The sequence below is a fragment of the Gymnoscopelus braueri genome (genome assembly GCF_963280865.1).
Source record: "Gymnoscopelus braueri genome assembly, chromosome: 6".
NCBI classification, from domain to species: Eukaryota; Metazoa; Chordata; class Actinopteri; order Myctophiformes; family Myctophidae; genus Gymnoscopelus; species Gymnoscopelus braueri.
The window spans coordinates 11,473,898-11,498,056 of NC_137607.1; the positions used below are offsets into that span (position 1 = coordinate 11,473,898).

At 39.6% G+C, this 24,159-nt stretch overlaps 1 protein-coding gene across 1 annotated transcript in view; it reads left to right on the forward strand.

Annotated features, from left to right (window-relative positions):
* The first annotated feature begins 4,370 nt into the window (after positions 1-4,370).
* dsg2.1 (desmoglein 2, tandem duplicate 1) overlaps positions 4,371-24,159 on the forward strand; it is a 34,267-nt gene continuing 14,478 nt past the window's right edge. Inside the window, exons 1-9 of the mRNA XM_080430088.1 lie at positions 4,371-4,620; positions 13,579-13,704; positions 15,267-15,425; positions 17,742-17,883; positions 18,473-18,639; positions 20,585-20,719; positions 21,938-22,123; positions 22,546-22,729; positions 23,616-23,841. Coding sequence (XP_080286214.1) covers positions 4,567-4,620; positions 13,579-13,704; positions 15,267-15,425; positions 17,742-17,883; positions 18,473-18,639; positions 20,585-20,719; positions 21,938-22,123; positions 22,546-22,729; positions 23,616-23,841 — 1,379 coding nt within the window. The 5' untranslated portion in view covers positions 4,371-4,566. The remainder of the gene's footprint in view (positions 4,621-13,578; positions 13,705-15,266; positions 15,426-17,741; positions 17,884-18,472; positions 18,640-20,584; positions 20,720-21,937; positions 22,124-22,545; positions 22,730-23,615; positions 23,842-24,159) is intronic.

Sequence of the window (24,159 nt, forward strand, 5' to 3'; positions counted from 1 at the left end):
GTTCATATGAGCTCCAATTATGCAGTTTTTTCTTTTTCTTTTAATTTTTTTCCTCTCCACACCCACTTTAATTGAATATAATCATTGCTATATGTTCAATCTGCCTGTTTGTGCACAATTACTTCTTTTTTTTTCACTGCCAATGTACTTTACTGTGGCAAGTTGGAACATATTATATTGCTGCAAACAACAACCCTGTTTGGCTAAGAGCTATATCATCTAGACTTCAGGGATTGATGTGATTTGATACAGTAGTTCAGGGGGTTCTCAAATGTTTTTATACCAGGACCCCGTTTTATGGGGTAATTGTTTTGGCCATACTTGATTTATAATGCACTTTCAAAGTTGAAATAAAGCATATTTAAAAATAAAGCATACATTGGTAGCCTTGAATATCTATTCTGATAGTACTCATTGCTGTAGAGTGTTTGTTCAGTGACAGGAGTCTCCATGTCTCTCCAGCTCTTGATTAAACAGGGGAAAAAAGCACTTTCACGTTGGGATACCAATTTATCCAATCAGGATAGAGAACTCACACATAACACAGGATAAACAAGAATTGTTTGTGATGACACAAAGAAATGAGCATGCACAATTGGAACTGGAATAAATGGGTACTTTCTCCTGATTGGCTGAAGGTTGGCCACCCTCGTGAAAATGTATGTTATGTTTATTAAAGGTCTGGAGAGACATGGAGACTCCTGTTACTGATCAAAAACTAAAACGTTTTGTTTTAATCAAAAAGAGGATTTCACAGTGTAGAATGGGGTCCCAGAGATAAAGAAAGATAATATCAAATGGGGGTCCATAGTCTAATGCATATCAAACTGGGGGTCCTTGAAATGGAAAAAGGTTGAGAATCACTGATTTTGAAGAACACCTTTGTGGACATACTGTATAAACAAAGGAAGTATTGTTTTGGCTTCAAAGTAAAGACTATATTCCACTGAGCTTTGAAGATAAGCTGTACATTTCAAGGTTCCTTCACAGAGACAAAACAAGAGCACATACTGTAGCTTAATAAGCAGTCCTCCACACACCTCAGCTAAACAATCTCTACTGGTCAGTGTCCTGAAAAGTAACTTCATCTCTAAAAGGTTTCAACCAAAGTGCAAAGAAACATGCTATTCCCATTTACAATACATATTTGATACCCCAGTCCTCTAAGTGTTCATAATGTGACATAATAACAATAAAGAACCTTGAATCAATTGCATTGGGTGAATTGCCTATTTCTGACTTCAATGCCTGATCATTTCAGCCATTCACTTTCTTGGGCGTCTTTTTGTATTTACCCTGGGGAGGTGGCTGAGCACAAATACTATTTTTCAGCAATGCCCTGCTTCACACTCACACAGACACACATTAAAACTTAAAGAGTTCAGTGCCTTGCTCAAGGGCACTTCAGCATTGTTGGGGTAATTGGTGGCCATTCACTTCCTCACTCAATTTAATTCCGGTAGTCTGTGGTATCGAACCTGGAACCTTAAGCCCTCCGCTGTTTTGGAAGGTCCCCGGTTTGACCCCCAGCTTGTCCTGGCTGTGTGTTAAAGTGTCCTTGAGCAAGACACTAAACCCTTATCTAATCCTTTGCGAGGGAAGTGCTGGCCGCTCTTCACTGGGTGCCCATTGATGCACAATTGATTTTAAAATCCTTTTAATCACCTACAAAGCATTACATGTTAGAGCTGTGCGATATCGACACGGCATCTGTATCGAAAATCTATGCACCCTTACAGTAGGTACCCCCAGGTACAGGTGCATCCAGTGCAGGAAGCACCATTTAGTTTTAGTTCTATTTTAGTCATATGAAATTGTTTAGTCTTAGTCTAGTCTTAGTCGACTAAATATCAAAATTGTAGTCTTTGAGTATTTTCCAATGGTGTAAACGTTATTGCCAAGAAGCATTGTTATAACAGAGAAATAATCTGCCATCTGTTTGTTTGTTTGTTTGTTTGTTTGTTTGTTTGTTTGTTTGTTTGTTTGTATGTATGTATGTATGTATGTATGTATGTATGTATGTATGTATGTATGTATGTATGTATGTATGTATGTATGTATGTATGTATGTATGTATGTATGTATGTATGTATTTATTATGTATTTATTATGCATTTATTATGTATTTATTTATGTATTTATGTATTTATGTATTCATTCATTCATTTTATCCATTGGCTTGGCTTTGCTGTACAGTTGTACAGTAAATGGGTCACATTTCCACACCTGTCTGACGTACTTCAGTGTGTCATTCATTCCAGTGAAGATGTCACTTCATGTAAACCACAGTCTGACCTGGAGCAGTCATGTCTACAGGCTTAATAGTCACGTGACTGACTGGCAACACTACTCATCCTGCCTTTATCACCGTAGGCTATTCTGTAGAAACACTCCTGCACAGTACTGGAAGAACTACTCAGATTTCTAAGTAAAAGTAGTAATACCCAGCGGTGGAAAAAGTACTCACATTTTTTACTTAAGTAAAAGTATCAATACGACAGTGTAGAAATATAATATTGGTATCACAATGTACTTAGTTACCAAAGTACCAGAAGTAGAAAGTACTCATTATGCAGAAAGTTTTTAAATGTATAAAATGTATGAACATCTTTTGAAAATCGCAGATCTACAAGCTCACAATGCGTCACATCGCGACGCATTGTGAGCATGTAGATCCGCTATTTTCAAATGGGCGAAATGTATAGGCCGAAGTGGTAAAATTTATGTTTTGTAATAATAATACAAATCTACAAAGTAACTAGTAACTAAAGTTTTCAAATAATTGTAGTGGAGTAAGAGTACAATATTTGCCTCAGAGATGTAGTGGAGTAAAATGCCTGTACTATGTACTTAAGTATAGTACTTGAGTAAGTGTACTTAGTTACTTTACACCACTGGTAATACCACTATATTAAAAAACCCTTTTACATGTAAAAGGCCTCTAATCAAAATGGGACTTCAGTAAAAGTACAAAAGTATTACCATCTGTAGCTGAGTGGGTAGATGTTTATTTTTTTAATAGCTTCATAAAATAGGGTTTTAGTGGTTAATGCATGTGTTTTAATAATCTAAATAACCAAAGTAGCTAGCTACTAAAGATGTCAAATAATTGTAATGGAGTGAAAAGTACAATATTTGCCTCTGATGTAGTGGAATAGTTTAAAAGTATACAACAATGGAAACACTAAATGCACCTCAAAACTGTACTTAAAGTACTTGAGTAAATGTACTTAGTTACTTTACACAACTGCTTCAGGACAAAACATCCTGACAAGTGTCTCGTGTCACCATGATTTACAGTTTCAGCAGGTGGGTCTGCTTTGAGTATGTCTCTGTGAAATATGTATGCTATGTTTCTATGGCATATGTAGGCTATATCACCTATATGGCATAATAGGCTATATGTTTCTATGGCATATGTAGGCTATACACTGTATGTTTCTATGGCATAAGTAGGTTATATGTTTCTATTGAATATGTAGGCTATTGTTCTATGGAATATGTGTCAGTGTTACAGTTAGGCTACACTAACATACTGTAATCCTGCAGGGTCTATTATAACATTTTTATTTGAATATGAAATCACCAATATAAACAGAAAACACTTCTCTCATATATTCAGACTCACCCCCTCTCTCTCTCTCTCTCTCTCTCTCTCTCTCTCTCTCTCTCTCTCTCTCTCTCTCTCTCTCTCTCTCTCTCTCTCACACACACACACACACACACACACACACACACACACACACACACACACACACACACACACACACACACACACACACACACACACACACACACACACACACACTCTCTCTCTCTCTCTCTCTCTCTCTCTCTCTCTCTCTCTCTCTCTCTCTCTCTCTCTCTCTCTCTCTGTCTCTCTCTCCCCCCTCTCTCCCCACCTCTCTCTCTCTGTGTCTTTCTCTGTAACTCACATATTCACCTCTCTCTCTCTCTCTCTCTCTCTCTCTCTCTCTCTCTCTCTCTCTCTCTCTCTCTCTCTCTCTCCATACATTTACATATAGCCAAAGCTGGTGTGAAGAAAAAAGAAAAAAGCCTACAATTAAAGATATAAGCTGCTAGATTAAGAGAAGGTGTAAACAGACTAGATATGTTTGAAGTTGCAACATCACAATCTAAATATCAAATCTCACTCTCCCTGTCGCACGCACGCATGCGCGGGCACGCGCTTGCGCGCGCACACACACACACACACACACACACACACACACACACACACACACACACACACACACACACACACACACACACTTCCGAGTGAGAGCGACATTCCCCTGCCTACAGGTGAGGGTGTGACTACAGACAGGAGGAGTTTGTTGTCGTCATCATCATCATCATCATCATCACCATCATCATCTCATCAGAGTGTGTGTGTTCTTCATTGAAGGAAACACACATAAACAGTAAACACACGGATCTATTGGATATATTGTTTTCCTGGTAGAGAGACTCGCTAACGCAGTGGACCAGGGATAGATACATTGTTGCCGTGGACCTGAGGATACTTTTGGATACTTTTTGGGATCCATTGTGTCTCTGATCGTCATGAAACACGTTTCTGTTTCCTCTGTGGTTTTATTATCTGTGTTTGCTGTGACGGTGAGTAGCCTCTTTACTTTATTAATACATTATCTGGCTGTGCTCTTTGTAATTATATCGACTCTTACAACAGGCCTATGGCTGAATTTGTGAGTTTTGTAAACAAACTTTTAAGACACTTTATTTGCCGTTTTATCAAGGCTGTTTATTGTGGACAAAGTAGGTAAACTGGTATGGGACGTTCTGAGGTGTAGGAGGACAATGTCGATGGTCAACAAAAGAACAGATCTACAAGCTTGCATCGCAAAGCAACAAGTTTATTAGTTATTTTTTTCTTGACAAGCGACAGCCTAGTATGATGGATTTATAGGCTTTAAGTTTAAGTGTGCTAAAAGTGAGGACAAGGTGTCACATTGTTGCTGAATGACGACAATAGAACAGGTCTACCTGGTTGCCATGGCAACGGTAGGTTGTTGTGGGAGCTGGGAGGAGCTACAGCCTCTCAGGTTTCACCACAGAGATGATATAGTGGTCAATATTAGGTCACACATTCAAATGGACTGCTGGACTATTAGATTATTTACTCTTTAGGCTATTTATTGACATTTATTCATACCATAAAGGACGTTTAGTGTAACTGCAGTGTCAATATATACCCTAGTCAAGTCTTAACATCTTGAAATGTGACTTATTACAACACAGGCATCAGGATGAGAACACTGAATCAAAACATTTATTCATTCATTCATTCACTTGTTTGCTTATTTATGTATCTATTTATCTATGTATCAAGGACAATGTAGAACAGATCTAGCTGTAGTGAAAACTATTTTGCCCCCAGTACTTTTCATTTCCTCACAACAACGCTGCAGTACATTGTTTTGATTGCCAAGATGAAACCAAAGCATGGGAAACTTCCTCTGAGCCGGAACAGTTTTTCAAACGTACCATGTTACCATGTTTGCAGATTTATGATTCATCTTCTCCTTTTGTAAAAAAAAAAGAAGAAAAGAAGGTGTTCTTTGTGTCTGTTGGGTCGACCCACAACCAACCTGTCCTGACTCATCTGTTACGCACTGTTACTGTATGAGGCTTTAGTCTAGTCTCTGGGCTTGGTAGGGTGGGTCACACACACACACAGACACACACACACACACACACACACACACACACACACACACACACACACACACACACACACACACACACACACACACACACACACACACACACACACACACACACACACACACACACACACACACACACACAGACCACTTCTATCCTCAGTAATTACAGCTACATTTGGTGGATACGTCTATCTAAAGCAGTGCTGACTCCCAGAATGCTAAGATTTTTTATCTGTGAGACCCAAACCGTAAAATCCTCAGTGTTAATCTAACTCTGAGAGTGTACAAATGGAACCAAATTGACCCGGTTCCATTTGTACAGACCTGTAACTCCTCAAGGACCCCTGAGGGTCTTAGGACCCCCACGTATAAATTGATAAAGTGGCTAAAATGATTGTGATGCTATGTTAACTACTTTTTGCTGGGGGACCCCCTCAAGGACCCCACTTTGAGAGCCAATGCACTACAGTAGCATGTGTGCAAAGCCTACATGTGAAATATGGGCGGGTGTGGATATCTGGAATGGATATCCTTACAGGAATGAGAGCTTGAAACCCTGTCAGTATCTATCTGTCCCCATTACTACAATGACAGGACAGTTCACTGCTGTATGTGACATGCTGTGGCTGTAAAGTAACTGAGTACATGTACTCAAGTACCTTACTTAAAGGGATATTTCACTTTCAAAAAAACTTTGGGTCATTTTATTGTCTACTCAGGCTTTTGTGAGCCCCCCAGACCGTTTTTAAGTTGCTTGATTCAGTATTTAGATATTTGATATTCATTTTGTCAGACACGCCCCCTTCCTATACAAACCCATTATAACTTCAAACTCCATTTTTAACATGTTAGATTCATCAAAAACACCCGTCCTTGCTTCTGGTGACTCACCCTGCCCTCCTAATACGCGAGGGGGCCGTGTTTTTTCGATTACTTTTTTCACTTATTTTATTTTATTTTTTTATTGTATTGAATTTTTTTCATTTTCCCCAAAAAATATAAAAAATAAATGAAAGAAGTAAACGAAAAAACACGGCCCCTCGCGTATTAGGAGGGCAGTTTGAGTCACCAGAACCAAGGACGGGTGTTTTTGATTAACTTAACATGTTAAAAATGGAGTTTGAAGTTATAATGGGTTTGTATAGGAAGGGGGCGTGTCTGATAAAATGAATATCAAATATCTAAATACTGAATAAAGCAACTTAAAAACGGTCTGGGGGGCTCTCAAAAGCCTGAGTAGACAATAAAATGACCCAAAGTTTTTTTTAAAGTGAAATATCCCTTTAAGTCCAATTGTGAGGCATTTCTACTTTACTGGAGTATTTCCAATTTTCGATACTTCTACTTCTACTCAAATATTGTACTTTTACTCCACTACAATTATTTGAAAACTTTAGTTACTAGTTACTTTGCAGATATAAAATTATTATATTATTAAACATACATTAACCACTTTTGCCCTATTTTATACCTAGGCTATTTGAAAATAGCCGATTTACAAGCTCACGATGCGACGCGTTGTGAGCTTGTAGATCTGCTATTTTCAAACAGTTTTGTACTTTTACTTTTGGTACTTTAAGTATATTTTGACGCCAATACTTTTGTACTTTTACTCAAGTAACATTTTGAACACCGGCCTTTTACTTGTAACAGACTATTTCTGCATTGCGGTATTGATACTTTTACTCAAGTAAAAAATGTTGAGGACTTTTTCCACCACTGCTTACAGGAATGAGAGCTTGAACCCTGTCAGTATCTATCTGTTACTACAATGACAGGACAGTCCACTGCTGTACTGTATGTAACAGCATTATAACTTTATCCACCGATTACAGACTGAGGTTTCATTACAGAACTGGTACTGTAGTGCATTTTATTGCCACAGAATAAGTTTCAACATGTGAGATTTCCTTTCCATTCAGGCCTGTCTAAACATTACATCATAGCATGAATACCGTGTCTCCAGTCCATAAGTAAACAAGAATGAACAACTCTATTTAACTGGATTCTCTGTTGAGATGAGAATCAGAAAGAAATGACTGAAGAAAAACAGGCTAAGATGCATTTCACCTGTAAAATATAACAACCACAGAACAAAATGTGTCCCATTGGGACATTCAGCATATATTGCCTATTAATCCTATTAACGATTGCCTAGATCGAGTTAACTCGTTTTTACTAGTCTTTAGAATCCATCACTTGATTGCCAAGAACGAGTTAACTCGTTTTTAGAAAAAAATAATAAAAGAAAATAAATATATATTATATATATATATACTTTTTTTTTTTACATTTTTCGAAGATCTAGACTCCCATCCACTTCCTTGTTAACTTAAAACTTAAACATTCTGTATCTTGGCTCCTGAGTACTTTTTTTTTTTTTCAATGAAAAATCTCTGGCAATAAACTGCAAAAAATCTGAAATAATTCTGGCAGTCAATGTGTTAAACTTATACCATAGTCAATCTTATTAAACTGAAGCTTTCTGAAATATTGTTTCCCAGAGGACCCGGTAGATACCTGAGATAATGCCATACCATTATCTTTAAGATGGTTTTCACAACCATCATTGTATTTAATATGATAAAGTGGATTGGCCATCTCTCACAGTTCGTAGAGAGCAACATTGTATTTTATTTATTTATAAGGCCTTGTGTGGTAAGCTGTTGTGTATCTATCCTCGCTTTTAAAACCAAATGTTACTGGACATTCAACACGTTCACAGACACACATTAGATATACAGTACCAGTCCACGTCTGAAGAACAGTGAACAAGGAAAGACTGCTTTATTGTATTATGCTCCAGCTCCACACAAATGGAACAAACTTTGAAACCTGTTTCCATTGGCCTCCATAGAGACATTCAGGGTTCTTCTTGAGGACACACTACATAGTGACTGCACCTGTTTCATGTAACACTATATTTATTTGCATCTGTGATGTTTTAATGTGCTTCAAATGTTTGTTATTGTTTTTCATTATAGGTATTGTATTGTTCTGTACCTGTTTTGTTATCAGAGCGTCCTTGAAAAACAGAGCTTGCTCTCAATGGGCTTCCCTGAATAAATAAAGGCCAAAGAAAGAAGAAAGAGCAGATTAAAATTATTCACAGAGTTACCTTAACCAAATGAACCCTCGGGTCTCAATTCTGGGGCAACGATAGCAGATCTACAAGCTTGCATTGCAATGTGTTGTGACCTTGTACATCTGCTATTGGCGAAGATATTTGGTGTATAGGGAAAACATTTAGGGAGGTTAGAGTCCTGGGAGACCTCAGTCTTTAGGGTTTACAGTAAGTGGACCTGTTTAATATGAGGTCAGTTGCCAGAGTTATATGATATTATGATGTTTGTTAATCCCAACCGTTGACAATTAATAAGACACCAGGGAAAGAGTCAAGAAACCCCTAACTCTGGAAACAGGAGTAAACATGAATCAGGCAGAGCCTTTTTGTAATTAAAAGCAGCTGTAAATTGAAACGCATGATTATTATAGTGTGTTATATACTATCTAGATCAGTGATTCATAACCATTTTCATTTCAAGGACCCCCAGTTTGAAATGTATTAGGTCACGGACCCCCATTTGATATGATTTATTTTTAATCTCTGGGATCCCAATTTACACTGTAAAGTCCTCAGTGTTATTTTAACTCCAAGAGTGTACAAATGGAACCAAATGGACCCTTAAGGGTCCATTTGGTTCCATTTGTACACTCTTGGAGTTACTCTCTTGGAGTTACAGAACTGTACAGGTCCATTTGAGTCCAATCACCTCCTGGAACCTCCTCAAGGACCCCCGGGGGTCCCCGCCCGGACCGCACGTTGTGAACCACTGGTCTAGATCCACTGATATGTAGAACAGTAGAAACATGACCTATTCAAATGTATGGAAACCAGTCAGACGTCCTGGAGTTTCATTAGATCAAACAAAACGTGCGTTCACTTTTTGTTAAAATGTTAAAGCTCTATTATATTGTGATAGTACTCATTGCTCAGTGTTTGTTTAGTAACAGGAGTCTCCATGTCTCTCCAGCTCTTTGATAAACAGAAAATACATTTTCAGGTGGGTTTCAGCCAATCAGGAGAGAGTCCCCATTTATCAGCTTCACTTTTATAGTGTTTTGGATCCAATGGTGTCTGCTCATTTATTTGTGTCATCACTTCCTGTTTCACTTGTTCAATCTGTATCCTGACTGAGTTCTCTCCCCTGACTGAATGGATGAAATTGGTATCCCGACCTGAAAATGCATTTTTCTGTTTAATAAAGAGCTGGAGAGACATGGAGACTCCTGTTACCGAACAAACACTCTATAGCAATGAGTATTATCAGAACATGGAGCTATTTAACACTTATTTTAACCCAAAAAAAATCACTTACCCTACCTTTTAATGTTGTTTGTACCAGAAATTAAAATATTTGGAAGCTGTACTTGTTGTGGTGACATGCTAACAGAGGAATGTTTAGAGGCCAACGAGTTTGTCAACAGCATTACATGCTTTGCATATTTCTTTTAACTTTGGTTACTTTCTTCCCCTTGAAGAATGTACATTTTATGTGAAAGCTGACATACTTTTCTTGTAACCTTGTGAACCCTATGACCCCATTCTTGGCATGTCACAAGAGGTGAACTCTTTGCGACGTGGTTGAATCCTGAAAAGTAACAGTTGTGGTCCGTGGCTTTGGACCAAATTGGTTGATTATTGTGTCTGTGAGTCATTCTGACAGATCCACTACTTAGAGAATAAGGGGGGTAGACATACCGTAACCGTATACATAAAACTATTTAAATAGACCTGCATAATCATATCAAAACTATTTCCCATGAAAAATGTACTGCTGAACTTACGCTCTGAAAGCGATTACCTGAGGGCAACAGTGCTGGCTGTCATGACAGAAACCTGATCGATTATAGATATTATGATCATTCTTTGGTATTTCCTGTAGCTGACACTCTAACATACAGTGACAGACAGCTTGGGTCATGCTTAAGGACACATGGCAATGGACTGCTTACGGGATCAAACATGTGACTTTTCACAGCTACAGTGAGCAACCGTGGCTGTTTTTTATGTGTGACGTTTAGAGGCTTGACTGTAAAAGAGTAAAATGATAGTGATGGTGATGCTATAGGAATATATCTTAATAGATACTGATCACTGTGGGATATGATGTCGATTTGTTGTCAAAGGACCATGAGTGTTGAAGCAATAATTGAAACAAATCATAACCCATAAACTTGCACGATTGTGCATCACATGCAGAATGCATGCACATCAAAGGCCTTCCTTTGAGCTATGGGTTTTTGATATTGTGAAATGAGACTCGATATAGCCTGGGATTTTGGAAATCATAATGTTGTGATGTGGTATAAGTGTTGTCTTTTGGTTTGAATCACTTTAACCCTGGTATCCCAGGGTTGTAGAGTGTACAGTATGTACATGAGGTTAGACAGATGTACAAGCTCACAACGCGTCGGATCCTATGCCTGGCTCAGTGCAAGGAAACATCAGACTTTCTCTGCCACAGAGAATTATGAAGTTATTTTTAAGTATTGTAACAACACTGTAATAGCCGGACACTCAGCCTGAGTTTTCATTTCGTTTCACTCCATTATTCAGTCTGAAAGCCCTCTCAGTGCAGCCGTTTTCTGAGACGGGGGCGTGGCCAAAGTGGGACTCTTTAGCGATTGATTGATACTGGATTAAACCAATCCCGATTGGGCCGGGCCGCCGGTTAGATTTTCAACCGAGAAAACTCCGCCTTTTACAGCGTCACCAGACGCTGAATGCGAGGCTAGCGATTTCAGGGGCTGGAGCCAGGCTAACACTGTAACACATACTGTAAATGCACCACTGTTACGTTGCATATGTTTAGTTAATGCTCAATATGGGCAGAAATACTGAGTGAGAAGCTTCAATGGCCTAGATCAAGATGCATAGTTGTTTGAATGACAGAAAAGGCACATGTGCCATGTATGAATGGTAACATTAAAAACAGACAATAGTAGAACCAGGTAAATGTTTGAAAAAAGGCCTCAGTCAATGAAATACAGTATAAAGGGTTAAACATTTCATCCCTTTGGATGATTTTGAAAGTTTGCTACTTACTTAAAGGGATAGTTCACCCCCAAAATGACTTTTTTTCCTATCGATTACTCACCCCATGGAGACTTGAATTCATGGATATTTTTCAGTTTTTGTCACATTCCTAAGCCAATAATTTGATGACCGGCAGCGGTTCCGGTAGGCAGTGGTCCGGTAGCCTACTGGTCCGCTGGTCATCAAATTATTGGCTTAGGAAACGACAAAAACAAAAGAATATCCATGAATTCAAGTCTCCATGGGGTGAGTAATCGATAGAAAATAAGTATTTCTTTGGGTGAACTATCCCTTTAAGATCTTGAAGTCTGTTTTAGTGTGTATAAATGTGTAGTTTGTGTTATTGTATTGTATTGTATTGTATTGTATTGTATTGTATTGTATTGTATTGTATTGTATTGTATTGCACAGTGTAACCTGGGCATGCTGCTCTCTTGACTGCAGCGCTCTTGTAAAACACATTACTATCTCAGTGGGAATCAACTGGTTAGATGAAGGAGAACTAAATAAAAACAGGATTTCTCACGGGTGTTAACTTGTTTACATAAGGGAGGGTGAAGGGTGGGGTTCTGTACACGCCTTCAATGAATTCCTCCTAACATGTAGTTTTGTTGTTGCACAACAACTGCTTGTTGCTTTAGTCAGTTGAGCAAGTCCTATAATCAGCCTTTACAGGTTCATCTTAAAAACTATTGAATTATCGTGGAAAAAAAGTTATTTTTTGAAAAGTGAAACGTTCATATATTCTAAATATTAGAATATTATAAGATCAGTCAAGAAAGTGATTTCTAATACACATTACTCCATCAATGGGGTGTGGCATGGGGAAAAAACAGGAACGCATCTCTGTAACCACTTGAACCATTATTTTACACTATTTTTTCAGAAAACTGTTGGATTTAGAAGACATTTTGTTTTTGTTGAATGGGAACCTCAGGCCTTAAAGGGTTAAGCTCATCTGTATGGTTGTGTCTGGTGTCTCTCATCTTCCTCTTAACAATACAACATAGATTATCTGTGGGGTTCAGGTCAGACCAGTGGGCTGGTCAGTCAATCACAGTAATACCGTGAGTACACCAGTTACTAGCAGTTGCCAAGTCCTGCTGGAAAAGGAAATCAGCATCTTCATAAAACCTGTCAACAAACAAGAAGCACAAAGTCTTCTCTGTCCGGTGGAAACCTCATACTGTTTGTCAAACAATGTTACTTTTCAGGATTCAAATGCAAAATATATAACAAAAGAAGCAGATCTAGAAGCTCAAAACGTGTCGCTTCGCGTCGCGGTTTGAGATCTGCTATTTTTTTTTTTTTTTTAAAGATATATTTTTTAGGGCTTTTCTGCCCGTATTTTATAGATATAGTGGAGATGGACAGGAAACAGGGAGAGAGAGAGATGGGGACCAGGGGGTCTCCCAAAGAAATTAGTTAACATAGCGTCACAATCATTTTAACCACTTAGCGTTGGCTATTCAAAAATAGCAGATCTACAAGCTCATAGCGCCGCACTATGAGCTTGTAGATCTGCTATTTTTGAAAAATCGTGAAAATGTGTGCATATATCTTTGAATTATATATTTATTTTTAAAGCGAACATTTTTAACTGATATCTTTGCTTCTGGGGGTCCCTGGCACACAACATTTTCAGATGGGGGTCCGCGGCCAAATGTATATCAATTTACATTTACATTTACTGAGTCTGATGCATTGTGTTGTGTTTTGTGTTCTGTTCCAGCTCCTTCCAGCTGATGCATTGTGTTAACTTGTGCTGTGTTGTGTGTTCTGTTCCAGCTCCTTCCAGCGGTGGTAGAAGCTACTTTTTGGAATCGTCTGCTGAGGAGGAGAAGAGAATGGATCATCCCTCCAACCAAACTAGAGGAGAACAAGGATCACACCAAGAAAGACTACATCGCCAAGGTCAGTCTATTAGGTCTCACACATCATGATGGCATTATGCATGGATCCGTGATTATAGGCTGTGGATCAAGGGTTTCTATTATTATAGATGATGAGCTTATTGTCTGCAGTGCATCTCTGTCTGTCTGTCTGTCTGTCTGTCTGTCTGTCTGTCTGTCTGTCTGTCTGTCTGTCTGTCTGTCTGTCTGTCTGTCTGTCTGTCTGTCTGTCTGTCTGTCCGTCTGTTCGTCTGTTCGTCTGTTCGTCTGTCTGTCTCTCACTCAACTGATGAAGGTAGATGGTTCAAGGTGTTTTCATGCTTTCTCATGGGGATTTCTGTGTCTCTTTGTGTCTCCTACCGGAACCGCTGCCGGTCATCAAATTATTGGCTTAGGAATGTGACAAAAACAAAAAAAATATCCATGAATTCAAGTCTCCATGGGGTGACTAATCGATAGGAAAAAAATAATTTGGGGGGTGAACTATCCCTTTAAGATATGGGCATCACACACTATTATTTATTTAAAAATCAAACATGTGTTTAGTGTTTAGTTTGTTTCCATAATTTGTTTCCATAATTATTTTAGAAAAACACAAAAATTAAGATTATTTCAAGGCAGGTGGGCTTACAAACAAACACAAGCTTCTGAAAGCATCCGAACCTCAAAAACAGCAACACACGAACACAGACTAATTAAATGACTAACAGATGGAATGGAGTTATTGTAGAAAACACAAAGATACTGTTGAGCTGCAGCAAATATCTAACCCTGCCTGCACCGACATGTCTATAGTCTGAGATATGAAGAAATGAAGTCTGCACACTGCTAATAACACTGTAACACTGTCAACGACGTATCAGGACTCATCATAAGACCTGATGAAGATCACTGAGTGATCCAAACGTTGGTTGACAGCAATAAAAACACAGCAGTTTTATTTTAAAGTTTTTTTTGTTGGCTTTTTGCCTTTATTGATAGATCACAGTAGGCTGACAGGAAATGGGGAGGGGTGACATGCAGCAAAGGTCGTCGGAATCGGGGGTCGAACCCACGCCACGCTGTTAGGCTGGCATTGCAGCCTAGGGTGCCTGGACCACCACACTGTGCCCCAGGCTCATACAGCAGAGCTTTTGCAGCAATACCAGTGTGCAGACTTCATGTCTTCTTGTGACACTGTGTTGATTTTGAGAGTCTCAAAGTCTTTTGTCTAGTCTTTTGAATAAAATTTCATTTATTTTGAAAACTTTAGTTACTTGTTACTTTGCAGACAAACATTATTACATTATAAAACATACATTAACCACTTTAGCCCTGTTTTATACATAGGCTATTTGAAAATATAACAATTGCGACACGTTCTGAGCTTGTAGATCTGCTATTTTAAAAATAATTTCTACTTTTACTTTTGGTACTTTAAGTACAATACTGTTGTACTTTTACTCAAGTCAATTCCAGAAGTACTCTGTAACAGAGTACTTCTACATTGCAGTATTGATACTTTTTACTTTAATGTTTTTACGTAAAACATTTGAGTACTTTTTCCACCACTGGGTTTTATATTATTATATTTTTGTGTTTCAGATCCGTTCAGACAATGAGAACCTGGCCGGGGATGTGGAGTACTCCCTCACCGGGGTGGGAGCAGACAAGTACCCCTTCAACCTGTTCGTGGTGGACACCGTCACCGGCTGGGTCACCGTCACCGGCATGCTGGACCGAGAGGTCATCTCTCAGTACAACGTGAGTGACATGATGCATCACTTCTCTCACACATTTACAGTAACTCTGATAGTATATACATGTAACTAAATGGACCCGTATACTAGTACAGTGTTTCTCCACCTGTGGGTCGGGACCCCCAGGCAGGGGGGTCCCAACATGATTTGGGGGGGGGGGGGGGGGGGGGAGGACAGTGAAGTGGCAATTTAAGGACTTTAACGATACTTTTAATACCTAGAAAAAAAAGACCATTACTGCATCAAAAGTAATCAACAAACTATACTACAAAAACTGGTCAAACATTGGCCAAATTGTCAAATAATATAAGAAAGAGGCAACAGTTTTGCAAATAGCTGATATACGATCTACAAGCTACGCCTCGCGTAGCTTGTAGATCTGCTATTTTCACAATATTTATCTGTGGAACTGAGTCAAACTAAATGCAATGCCTCAACTCCGACAATTCCAAGGGAGCAAACATCATGCGAAACCCGGCATGAACATTATGCCCAAGAGGAAAATAGCAAGAGTCGCATTCTCCGGTTTAGTTCCCGTTTCTGCGTGACGTAGGTGGACACCTTTTTAGGAGACAGGAAGCAAGTTGGAGTCTATTGATTCCAATGGAAGAGTGAACGTGAACACAGCTTCTCAACCATTCTTTAGCTCCATGGTCACTGAACTAAATATTGGACCCGATCGTCACAAAATATGCACGATTTTCATACTAAAATTGCTTTTTTTGGTGACACAAATTAGGAGAAAATCTACTTTGTTATCGACTTTTCTCTATCCCAGCAACACACTCTCGCGAGATTTGGGAAGATATCTGAAGGGTCCATCTCGGTCCATCTGCAGTCTGACGGACGAGACATAGAGGGCTCTGTCCCTTATATTATATTTTATTATTAGATTAGATTTTAACTCTATGCTCTGTCCCCATAAGATGTTCTAAAAACGGATAAACTGAGATTCTATATGTGAATGTAGTAGGCCTACGTGAAATCATTATGGACATTTCAAAAATCAAATATTTTTTTTGTTCCAATGCTCAATAATATAATTTTCCATAAACTGTCTTGGTTGATGGGGTATGATTTGGGAATCATGACATTTTGCTAAACATAACATTCATGCTAAACACATTATAGTCTATAGTGGTAAAATATATACCTTATAAATAAAAGGACCTGTTACAATGTTGAGCCGAAACAGGAGCACATCTAGCATAATAAGACTGAATAATACGTGTGTGTTTGTTGGGGGAATTTCATAGGTTTCTTAAAAGCATCTTTTCCAATAACAGTTTACTTTCGAACATGTAAAGCATTTATTTTCTTTAATGAAGAAAATACACAAATACACATCATCCATAAGACGTTGTCAGCCAGGGAGAGGGGAGAGGGAGGGTGGTGGGATGGTCGGGGGAGAAGACAACCACGCCTACTTAGGAGACCATTTGTAGGATTTGTGTACTACTTCGCCTTTAGTGGCTCCAATGGAGAATGTGTATCTTTCTATATCAACAATCTTTGATTATGCGAAGCAGTGTGAAGCTCCCACAATAGGCCATGCTGAGGGTCTGTTTGGCCTATCAGGAAGCCCTGGCAATCAGTCAAACTGAGGGTCAGTTGGGCCTTCAGGAAGCCCAGAATCTCTGTCTCCCACTCAGACCTGAATTTAGGCCGCTCAGCAAGCATGCCTTTTCAGTTCTCGGAAACCGTAGGTCCCCCCCCCCCCCCCCAATAGCCTTTAGGTGCGTTCCATCAAGGAGTCTTATGAGACACACCCCGAATTTGAGACCGTTTGGTCCATCACCCTCCGAGTTATGCCCCGGACAGACTGACAGACTGACAGACTGACACGCAGAGATTTGGTGACTTATACTGTAGACCAGGGGTCTTCAACAGGGGGTCCGGGACCCCTAGGGGTCCTCGGAGTTACTCCAGGGGGTCCGCCAAATCTTTGTGATAGGATATATGTCTTTTTACATTAACCACTTGAACCCTAGCTAGCATCTCTATTCTGATGAATATTAGCCGAAAATAGCAGATCTACAAGCTCACAACGCCGCACGCTGCGAGGGTTTGTGAGCTTGTAGATCGGCTATTTTCGGGCAAAGAGGTTTGGTGTAGAGGGGAAAAGGAGCATATCAAGTACCAAATATTGAAGGTTTTAAGTGGTTAAATGTCTGAAATGAACAAAACACATAGAGCAACATCTCTCTCTCTCAGCTAATGGGTCCTTGGGCTGAAAAACGTTGAAGACCCTTGTTGTAGATTTCAAATCTAGTGTGAGTTGACCACAGGTAGTAACGTAATGGTGCCGTCCTCCTCTCAGCTGTCAGGTATCGCCAGGTTCAGGGATGGAAGCCTGGCAGAGAAGGACATCGAGCTGAGGATCAAGGTTCTGGACGAGAACGACAACGCTCCAGTGTTTAGTGTCATGGAACACCAGACCGTGCCTGAGCTCAGCGCCAAAGGTATGTATGTGTGTGTACGTCTTCACTTCAACATTATGTCTCGCATACAACGATTCTTATAGACACCTGCAGTGGTGGAAAAAGTACTCCAATTTTTTACTTAAGTAAAAGTATCAATACTGCAATGTAGAAATACTCTGTTACAAGTGAAAGTCTGGAATTCAAAATGTACTTGAATAACAGTATAAAAGTATTGGCATCAAGATGTACTTCAAGTACCAAAAGTGAAAGTATTCATTATGCAGAATGTCCCATTTCCAAGTTTTCAAATGTATAAATATCTTTTGAAAATAGCAGATCTTTGCCTACCAGGTGCGTCAGTGGCGCCATGCCAGGCACAGAACTTTTCTGCTCCTTCTTTACGTTGCCCTGGGATGGCATGTGTACATTTGAGCCCCCTGGAACCCCTTCAAGGGGGGGCCACGTTGATTACCCCTGGTTTAATAGCTGTGTGTGTGTGTGTGTGTGTGTGTGTGTGTGTGTGTGTGTGTGTGTGTGCGTGTGTGTGCGTGTGTGTGCGTGTATGTGCGTGTGTGCGCGTGTGCGTGTGCGTGTGCGTGTGCGTGTGTGTGTGTGTGTGTGTGTGCAGATACGTTCATAATGCAGATGATGGCTACAGACGCAGACGAGCCAGGCAACATCAACTCTATGATCGCATACAGCATCATAGACCAGCAGCCCCCTGGTGGTGAAGACATGTTCTACGTCTCTAAGGATGGAAAACTATACGTCAGGAAACCTAACCTGGACAGAGAGGTAGGAATAATAATAACAATAATAATGATAATAATAATCAGTGGTGGAAAGTAACTAAGTACAAGTACTTTAGTACTGTACTTAAGTACAATTTTGAGGTATTTGTACTTTACTTGAGTATCTACAATTTCCAATACTTCTTCTACTCCTACTACATCCCAGGCAAATATTGTGCTTTTACTCCATTACAATTATTTGAAAACTTTAGTTACTAGTTACTTTGTAGATTTGGATTATTATTACAAAACATACATTACCCACCTCAGCCCTATATACATTTCGAAAATAGCAGATCTACAAGCTCACAATGTGCATTGTGAGCTTGTAGATCTGCTATTTTCAAAAGATTTTTATACTTTTTATACTTTTGAAAACTTTTGAAATGGGACATTCTGCACAACGAGTACTTTTACTTTGGTACTTTAAATACATTTTGATGCCAATACTTTTGGCACATTTTGAATTCCGTTACTTGTAACTTTCTACATTGCAGTATTGATACTTTTACTTAAGTAAAACATTTGAGTACTTTTTCCACCACTGATAATAATAATTATAATAATTATAATAATCATAATCATAATCATAATCATAATCATAATCATAATCATAATCATAGTCATAATCATAATACAGTATCAATATCTATTTCTTCAAAGCCTACAATTTAAAAGTGGTTTGACATTTATTTGTTTAAGGAAACAGACAGGTACTGTGGCTTAGCTGGTGAAAGCACCTGTCTCGTAAACAGGAGACCCTGGGTTCAAATCCCAGCAGTACCTGATGAAGGGTGTTTCAGATGCCTTTGTTCTGGTTTAAAACTCACTACGTTTCTGTTATTTAAACATCTTTGAAAGGAGACTTTGCTTTGCTCCTTATTATTTCAGACATGCTTCTGGTGAAAGAGATTCTATACATTTTGACAGTGGTGGAAAGTAACTAGTAGCCTACTTTACATAAGTACTGTACTTAAGTATTGTACTTTTGAGGTATTTGTACTTTACTTGAGTATTTCCAAAAATGTTTTTTATTATTACAAAACATACATTAACCAATTCAGCCCTACATACATTTTGACCATTTTAAAATAGCAGATCTACAAGCTCACAATGCGTCGCGATGAGCTTACTTTTGGTACAGAGTAGTTCTACATTGCAGTATTGATACCTTTACTTAAGTAAAAAACTTGAGTAATTTTTCCACCACTGCATTTTTGAGACGTGCCTGGTTAGCTTAGTCGGTAGAGCATGAAACTGCAATTTTGTTGGGTCATGGGTTCGAGCCCCATTACAGGGGCAGTCCATACCTTTTAAGAGAATGGGAGTGTTGGTCTGAAGCATTCCATTTCCATGTCTCGATAAGGTGCTCTTCAACTACACAGAAATGTGCTACTCATTCATTATGGAGTTAACGCAATGCAGAGAATTGGTGATGCACTGCCCTCTACTGTTTGAAAATGTCAATGTTCCAATCCTAATGGAAAGATAACTTTATTTACCTCAAAGGCAGCGGTGGAAAGTAACTAAGTACATTTACTTAAGTACTGTACTTAAGTACAGTTTTGAGATATTTGTACTTGTACTTGAGTATTTCCAATTTCCAATACTTTTACTTCTACATCTCGGATCCAAATATTGTACCTTTACTCCACTACATTTATTTGATTCTTTTGTACTTTTACTCAAGTAAATTTTGAATTCCGGACTTTTACTTGTAACGGAGTACTTCCACATTGCAGTATTGATACTTTTCCTTAAGTAAAACATTTGAGTACTTTTTCCATCACTGCTTTTACTCAAGTAACATTTTGAAGACGGGACTTTTACTTGTCACACAGCATTTCTACATTGTGGTTTGTGGTATTGATATTGCACGAGTAGAACATGTGAGTATTTCTTCCACAGTGAAGCATTAACCCCATGTGTGCGCGTCGTTTGAATTCCAGCTCCATGACACGTATACGCTGACGGTGAAAGGAGCCGACCTGAACGGCCGTCCCGGCGGGCAGTCGGGGACGGGGACGGTCAAGATTCACATCTCTGACGTCAACGACAACCTGCCCACTCTGGAGAAAGAACAGGTAGGTTTGGTTCATATACATAATACAGTAAAAAAAGTATGGACAACGTTGAGCCCATATCTATATCCGGTGCACTAGGAAATGAATGCTATTGGTTGGGACCCGAGCGGGGGTGGGGAATTAATACTATCGGTTGTGTAGCTTGTCAATCAAAGCATCGCAAGGTAGCCACGCCCCTCCTACAGCATACCCTACTTTATCATACATTTTAAAATAAATGGGACCATAATTTAACAAAACGCATATCATGGTGATTGAAAGAAGACTTTAAACTAGCGACTGGAAGCATAAAGTATTTATGACAATGCTTATTAACTCATTGGCCGCCATTATCGCATTAACGCGATCTAATAAATAGCGCGCTTGGCCGCCAGGATCGCGTTAATGCGATCTATGGTCTTTATTGATCTTTATGCTCTGATCACGCTATTCTGTTATGAATCAGGCTAAGTTTCATGTTCCACTTACTTCAACCACCACTGCATCCGGTTCCATGACTTGGGTTCCGTTTTCGGTTTTACATTTTTCCCCCCAGTCATTTTCGACCATAATAGGGAAACAAACGGGTTTTCACACGCTATGAAAAACGATCGGAGACCTCCCCTCCTATAATCTATGGTCTGGGTGACGAACAGTCATCCCCGTTGTGTATCACAAAGTAATTTTCGCCGATAACAGAATCTGAGACATTTCACTTCCGGTTCATGTGTTTCACTGTGTGAGTGGGTCTGGGAGGGGGCGAGTGTGATCGAGAGGCGATCAAGCTTGGTATGTGCTGCTCTCTAGTGGTGGAACGATCAAAACGATTCAAGTGTCAAGGTAGACTTTCTAGATGTGAATTAAATAACAAAATAACTAAACAAAAAAACACGAAAATCGCTGGCAAGGGCTGCTATGAACGAGGTTTTAACTCTGGCAGTCAATGAGTTAAGGTAATAAAATCAAGTTCAGCATAAAAACATCTGCTTGAAATGGAGCCTAATTACTTCTGACACCAGCAGGGGTGAAACAGCTAGACTACAGGCCATTCATGAGTCACTTCCTATACAGCCTCAATTTACAATTTGGAAGCTGGCCCCTTGATGTGAACGCAGCATCAGAAAGATTAGTCGGGAAAACAAAGCTTTGAAACCTATTTATTATGCATTACTGTATGTGTTGTGTACCTTATGCAGTATGAGGGCAGCATATGTATGATGTATTATGTTTGTGTTACAGTATGAGGGCAGTATCGTGGAGAACACGCAGGGCGTGGAGGTGATGAGGATCAAAGCTGAGGATCTGGACCAGAAGGGGACCGACAACTGGACCCCCGTGTACGAGATCGTCAAGGGCAACGAGGCGGGCTACTTCAGCGTCACCACCGACCCCGTGACCAACGAGGGCATCCTGATGCTCGACAAGGTACACAACGCAACGCACACTGAACACAATCACTGCCAGGTGTTAATTAATTAATTCTTCTGCTACTGCCAGCGTTTTTTACCTTATTTTGACGATCCATGGCGAGCCACGGAAGCCACGTTGTGTACGTGGAGGTAAACAAAGGCTGTCTGGGGGGAGGGTCTTGTTTGATCCACCTTTTTTTTTTTTACCCCGATCGTCCATTCTGTTGTAATCAGCAGTTGAATATGGCTTGTTTTCACCCCAAAAAATAAGAAATCCGAGCTAGATGTGTTTTTCTACATCTCATAACATAGGAGTCGACGGAAGTGAATCTTTTGCAGAAGAGCACCCTCTAGCATAATTTCTAAAAAAAAAAATATTTTTTTAATTGGTGCCTCCCTGATTAAATGGTCTCTGTCTGTCCTATCCCTCTCCCCCAGGCTGTAGACTACGAGGACGTGAAGGACTTGGAGCTGGGACTGGCCATTAAGAACGTGGCTCCACCGTACGCCGGCGGACCTGGGGAGACGAACATGGGCGTGGGAATAAATGGAGGAGGGGGAGGAGGCGGAGGAGGAGGAGGAGGAGGAGGAGGAGTGGGCCCGGACGGAAATGTCATCCCAGGTAGGGCTTGATTATTTACTCAGCGATTACTTTATAGATTAATCGAAAAATCGTAAAAAATAAATAAATGTTTTTATTAATTTTTATAGCAATGAATTCATGCGAAAACATTCTAATAGATTTTTTTTATAATAAACTATCAGTTAGTCTGATTAACCACTTAAGTCACTTATTTATACTTTATACTTCGTCATACAACACGTTGTGAGCTTGTAGACCTGCAATTTTCCCTATTTTCATGTAATATATTAGACCTGTTTGATCCCACGAGGGGAATTACATTTTCATCTTCACCCAGCTGAGTGCTGCCCACAGAGGAGCACAGGGGGGAGATGTTAGGGTTTAGTGTCTTGCTCATGGACACCTTGACACCTTGCCAGGGCCAGGAATTTAACCTGGGACCTTCAGCTTCCCAGGCGGGCTCTCTGTCCGGGCTCTCTTACCTTTCAGCTTCAGGCTGCTGCCATATTATAAAAAATACATATTTGATAGATAATGAGTAAAATGTTATCCCACCCCCTCAAAATCAATATTTGTTTTATTAAAATCGGTTAGCTATTTCTTTTAAAATAATCGATTAGATCGATTAGTTTTATTAATTAATTTGTTGCACCCCTAACATTTTATTTTCTACTGCCCCTTATATCATGAGCTGCGTCAAAAACTATTTAATAGGTGTAAAAATAAAATGTTTTACATGTATTTTTGAAAATAAAATATTCGCACTTTCAGAATATTTAGAGAATGCACGGGATTTGTGCAGTTTTCTGTTTCCAAGAAGTGAATGTGATATTGTTTATTGATGCTTTTGGTGTCTTATAATCCCGTAAGGGATGGGTCTTATGAAGACACGCAAATACAAATGTATGAATTCATTAATTCACAGGAGGTGGTTCCGGGGGAAGTACTGGAGATGGGACCACCACTACAACCACTAAGTACAAGACCTACCCCATTAAGATCGCTGTGCAGAACCAGCCCGAAGGGCCGCGCTTCGACCCCAAGGTCAAAGCCATCCCCATCTCCGAGGGGGGCGTGGTCAACACCAACGAGGTCATCACCACGTACCAGGCGCTGGACGGCGACACGGGCAAAACTGCCGAGAACGTCAGGTGAGTGGGTGGTACACGCACGCATGCATATGCACATGCTCACGCCCAGGGTTAGGCAACCTTAGGGCACGGGTGCCAACATCGGCACAGGGGAAGGTGATCACAGTGTGAGAGAGAGGATTTTTTAAAACAATATTTTATCAAAATGTAGTAAATTAATCCTGTAATAAGACCGGAAACGTATCTGTGTGTCATTTTAAGATTTCTTTGGCTATTCAAAAATAGCAGATATACAAGCTCATGAGCTTATAGATCTGCTATTTTTTGGAAAAATCGTGCAAATCTTTGAATATATGGTTTAAAGCGAACATTTTTGCT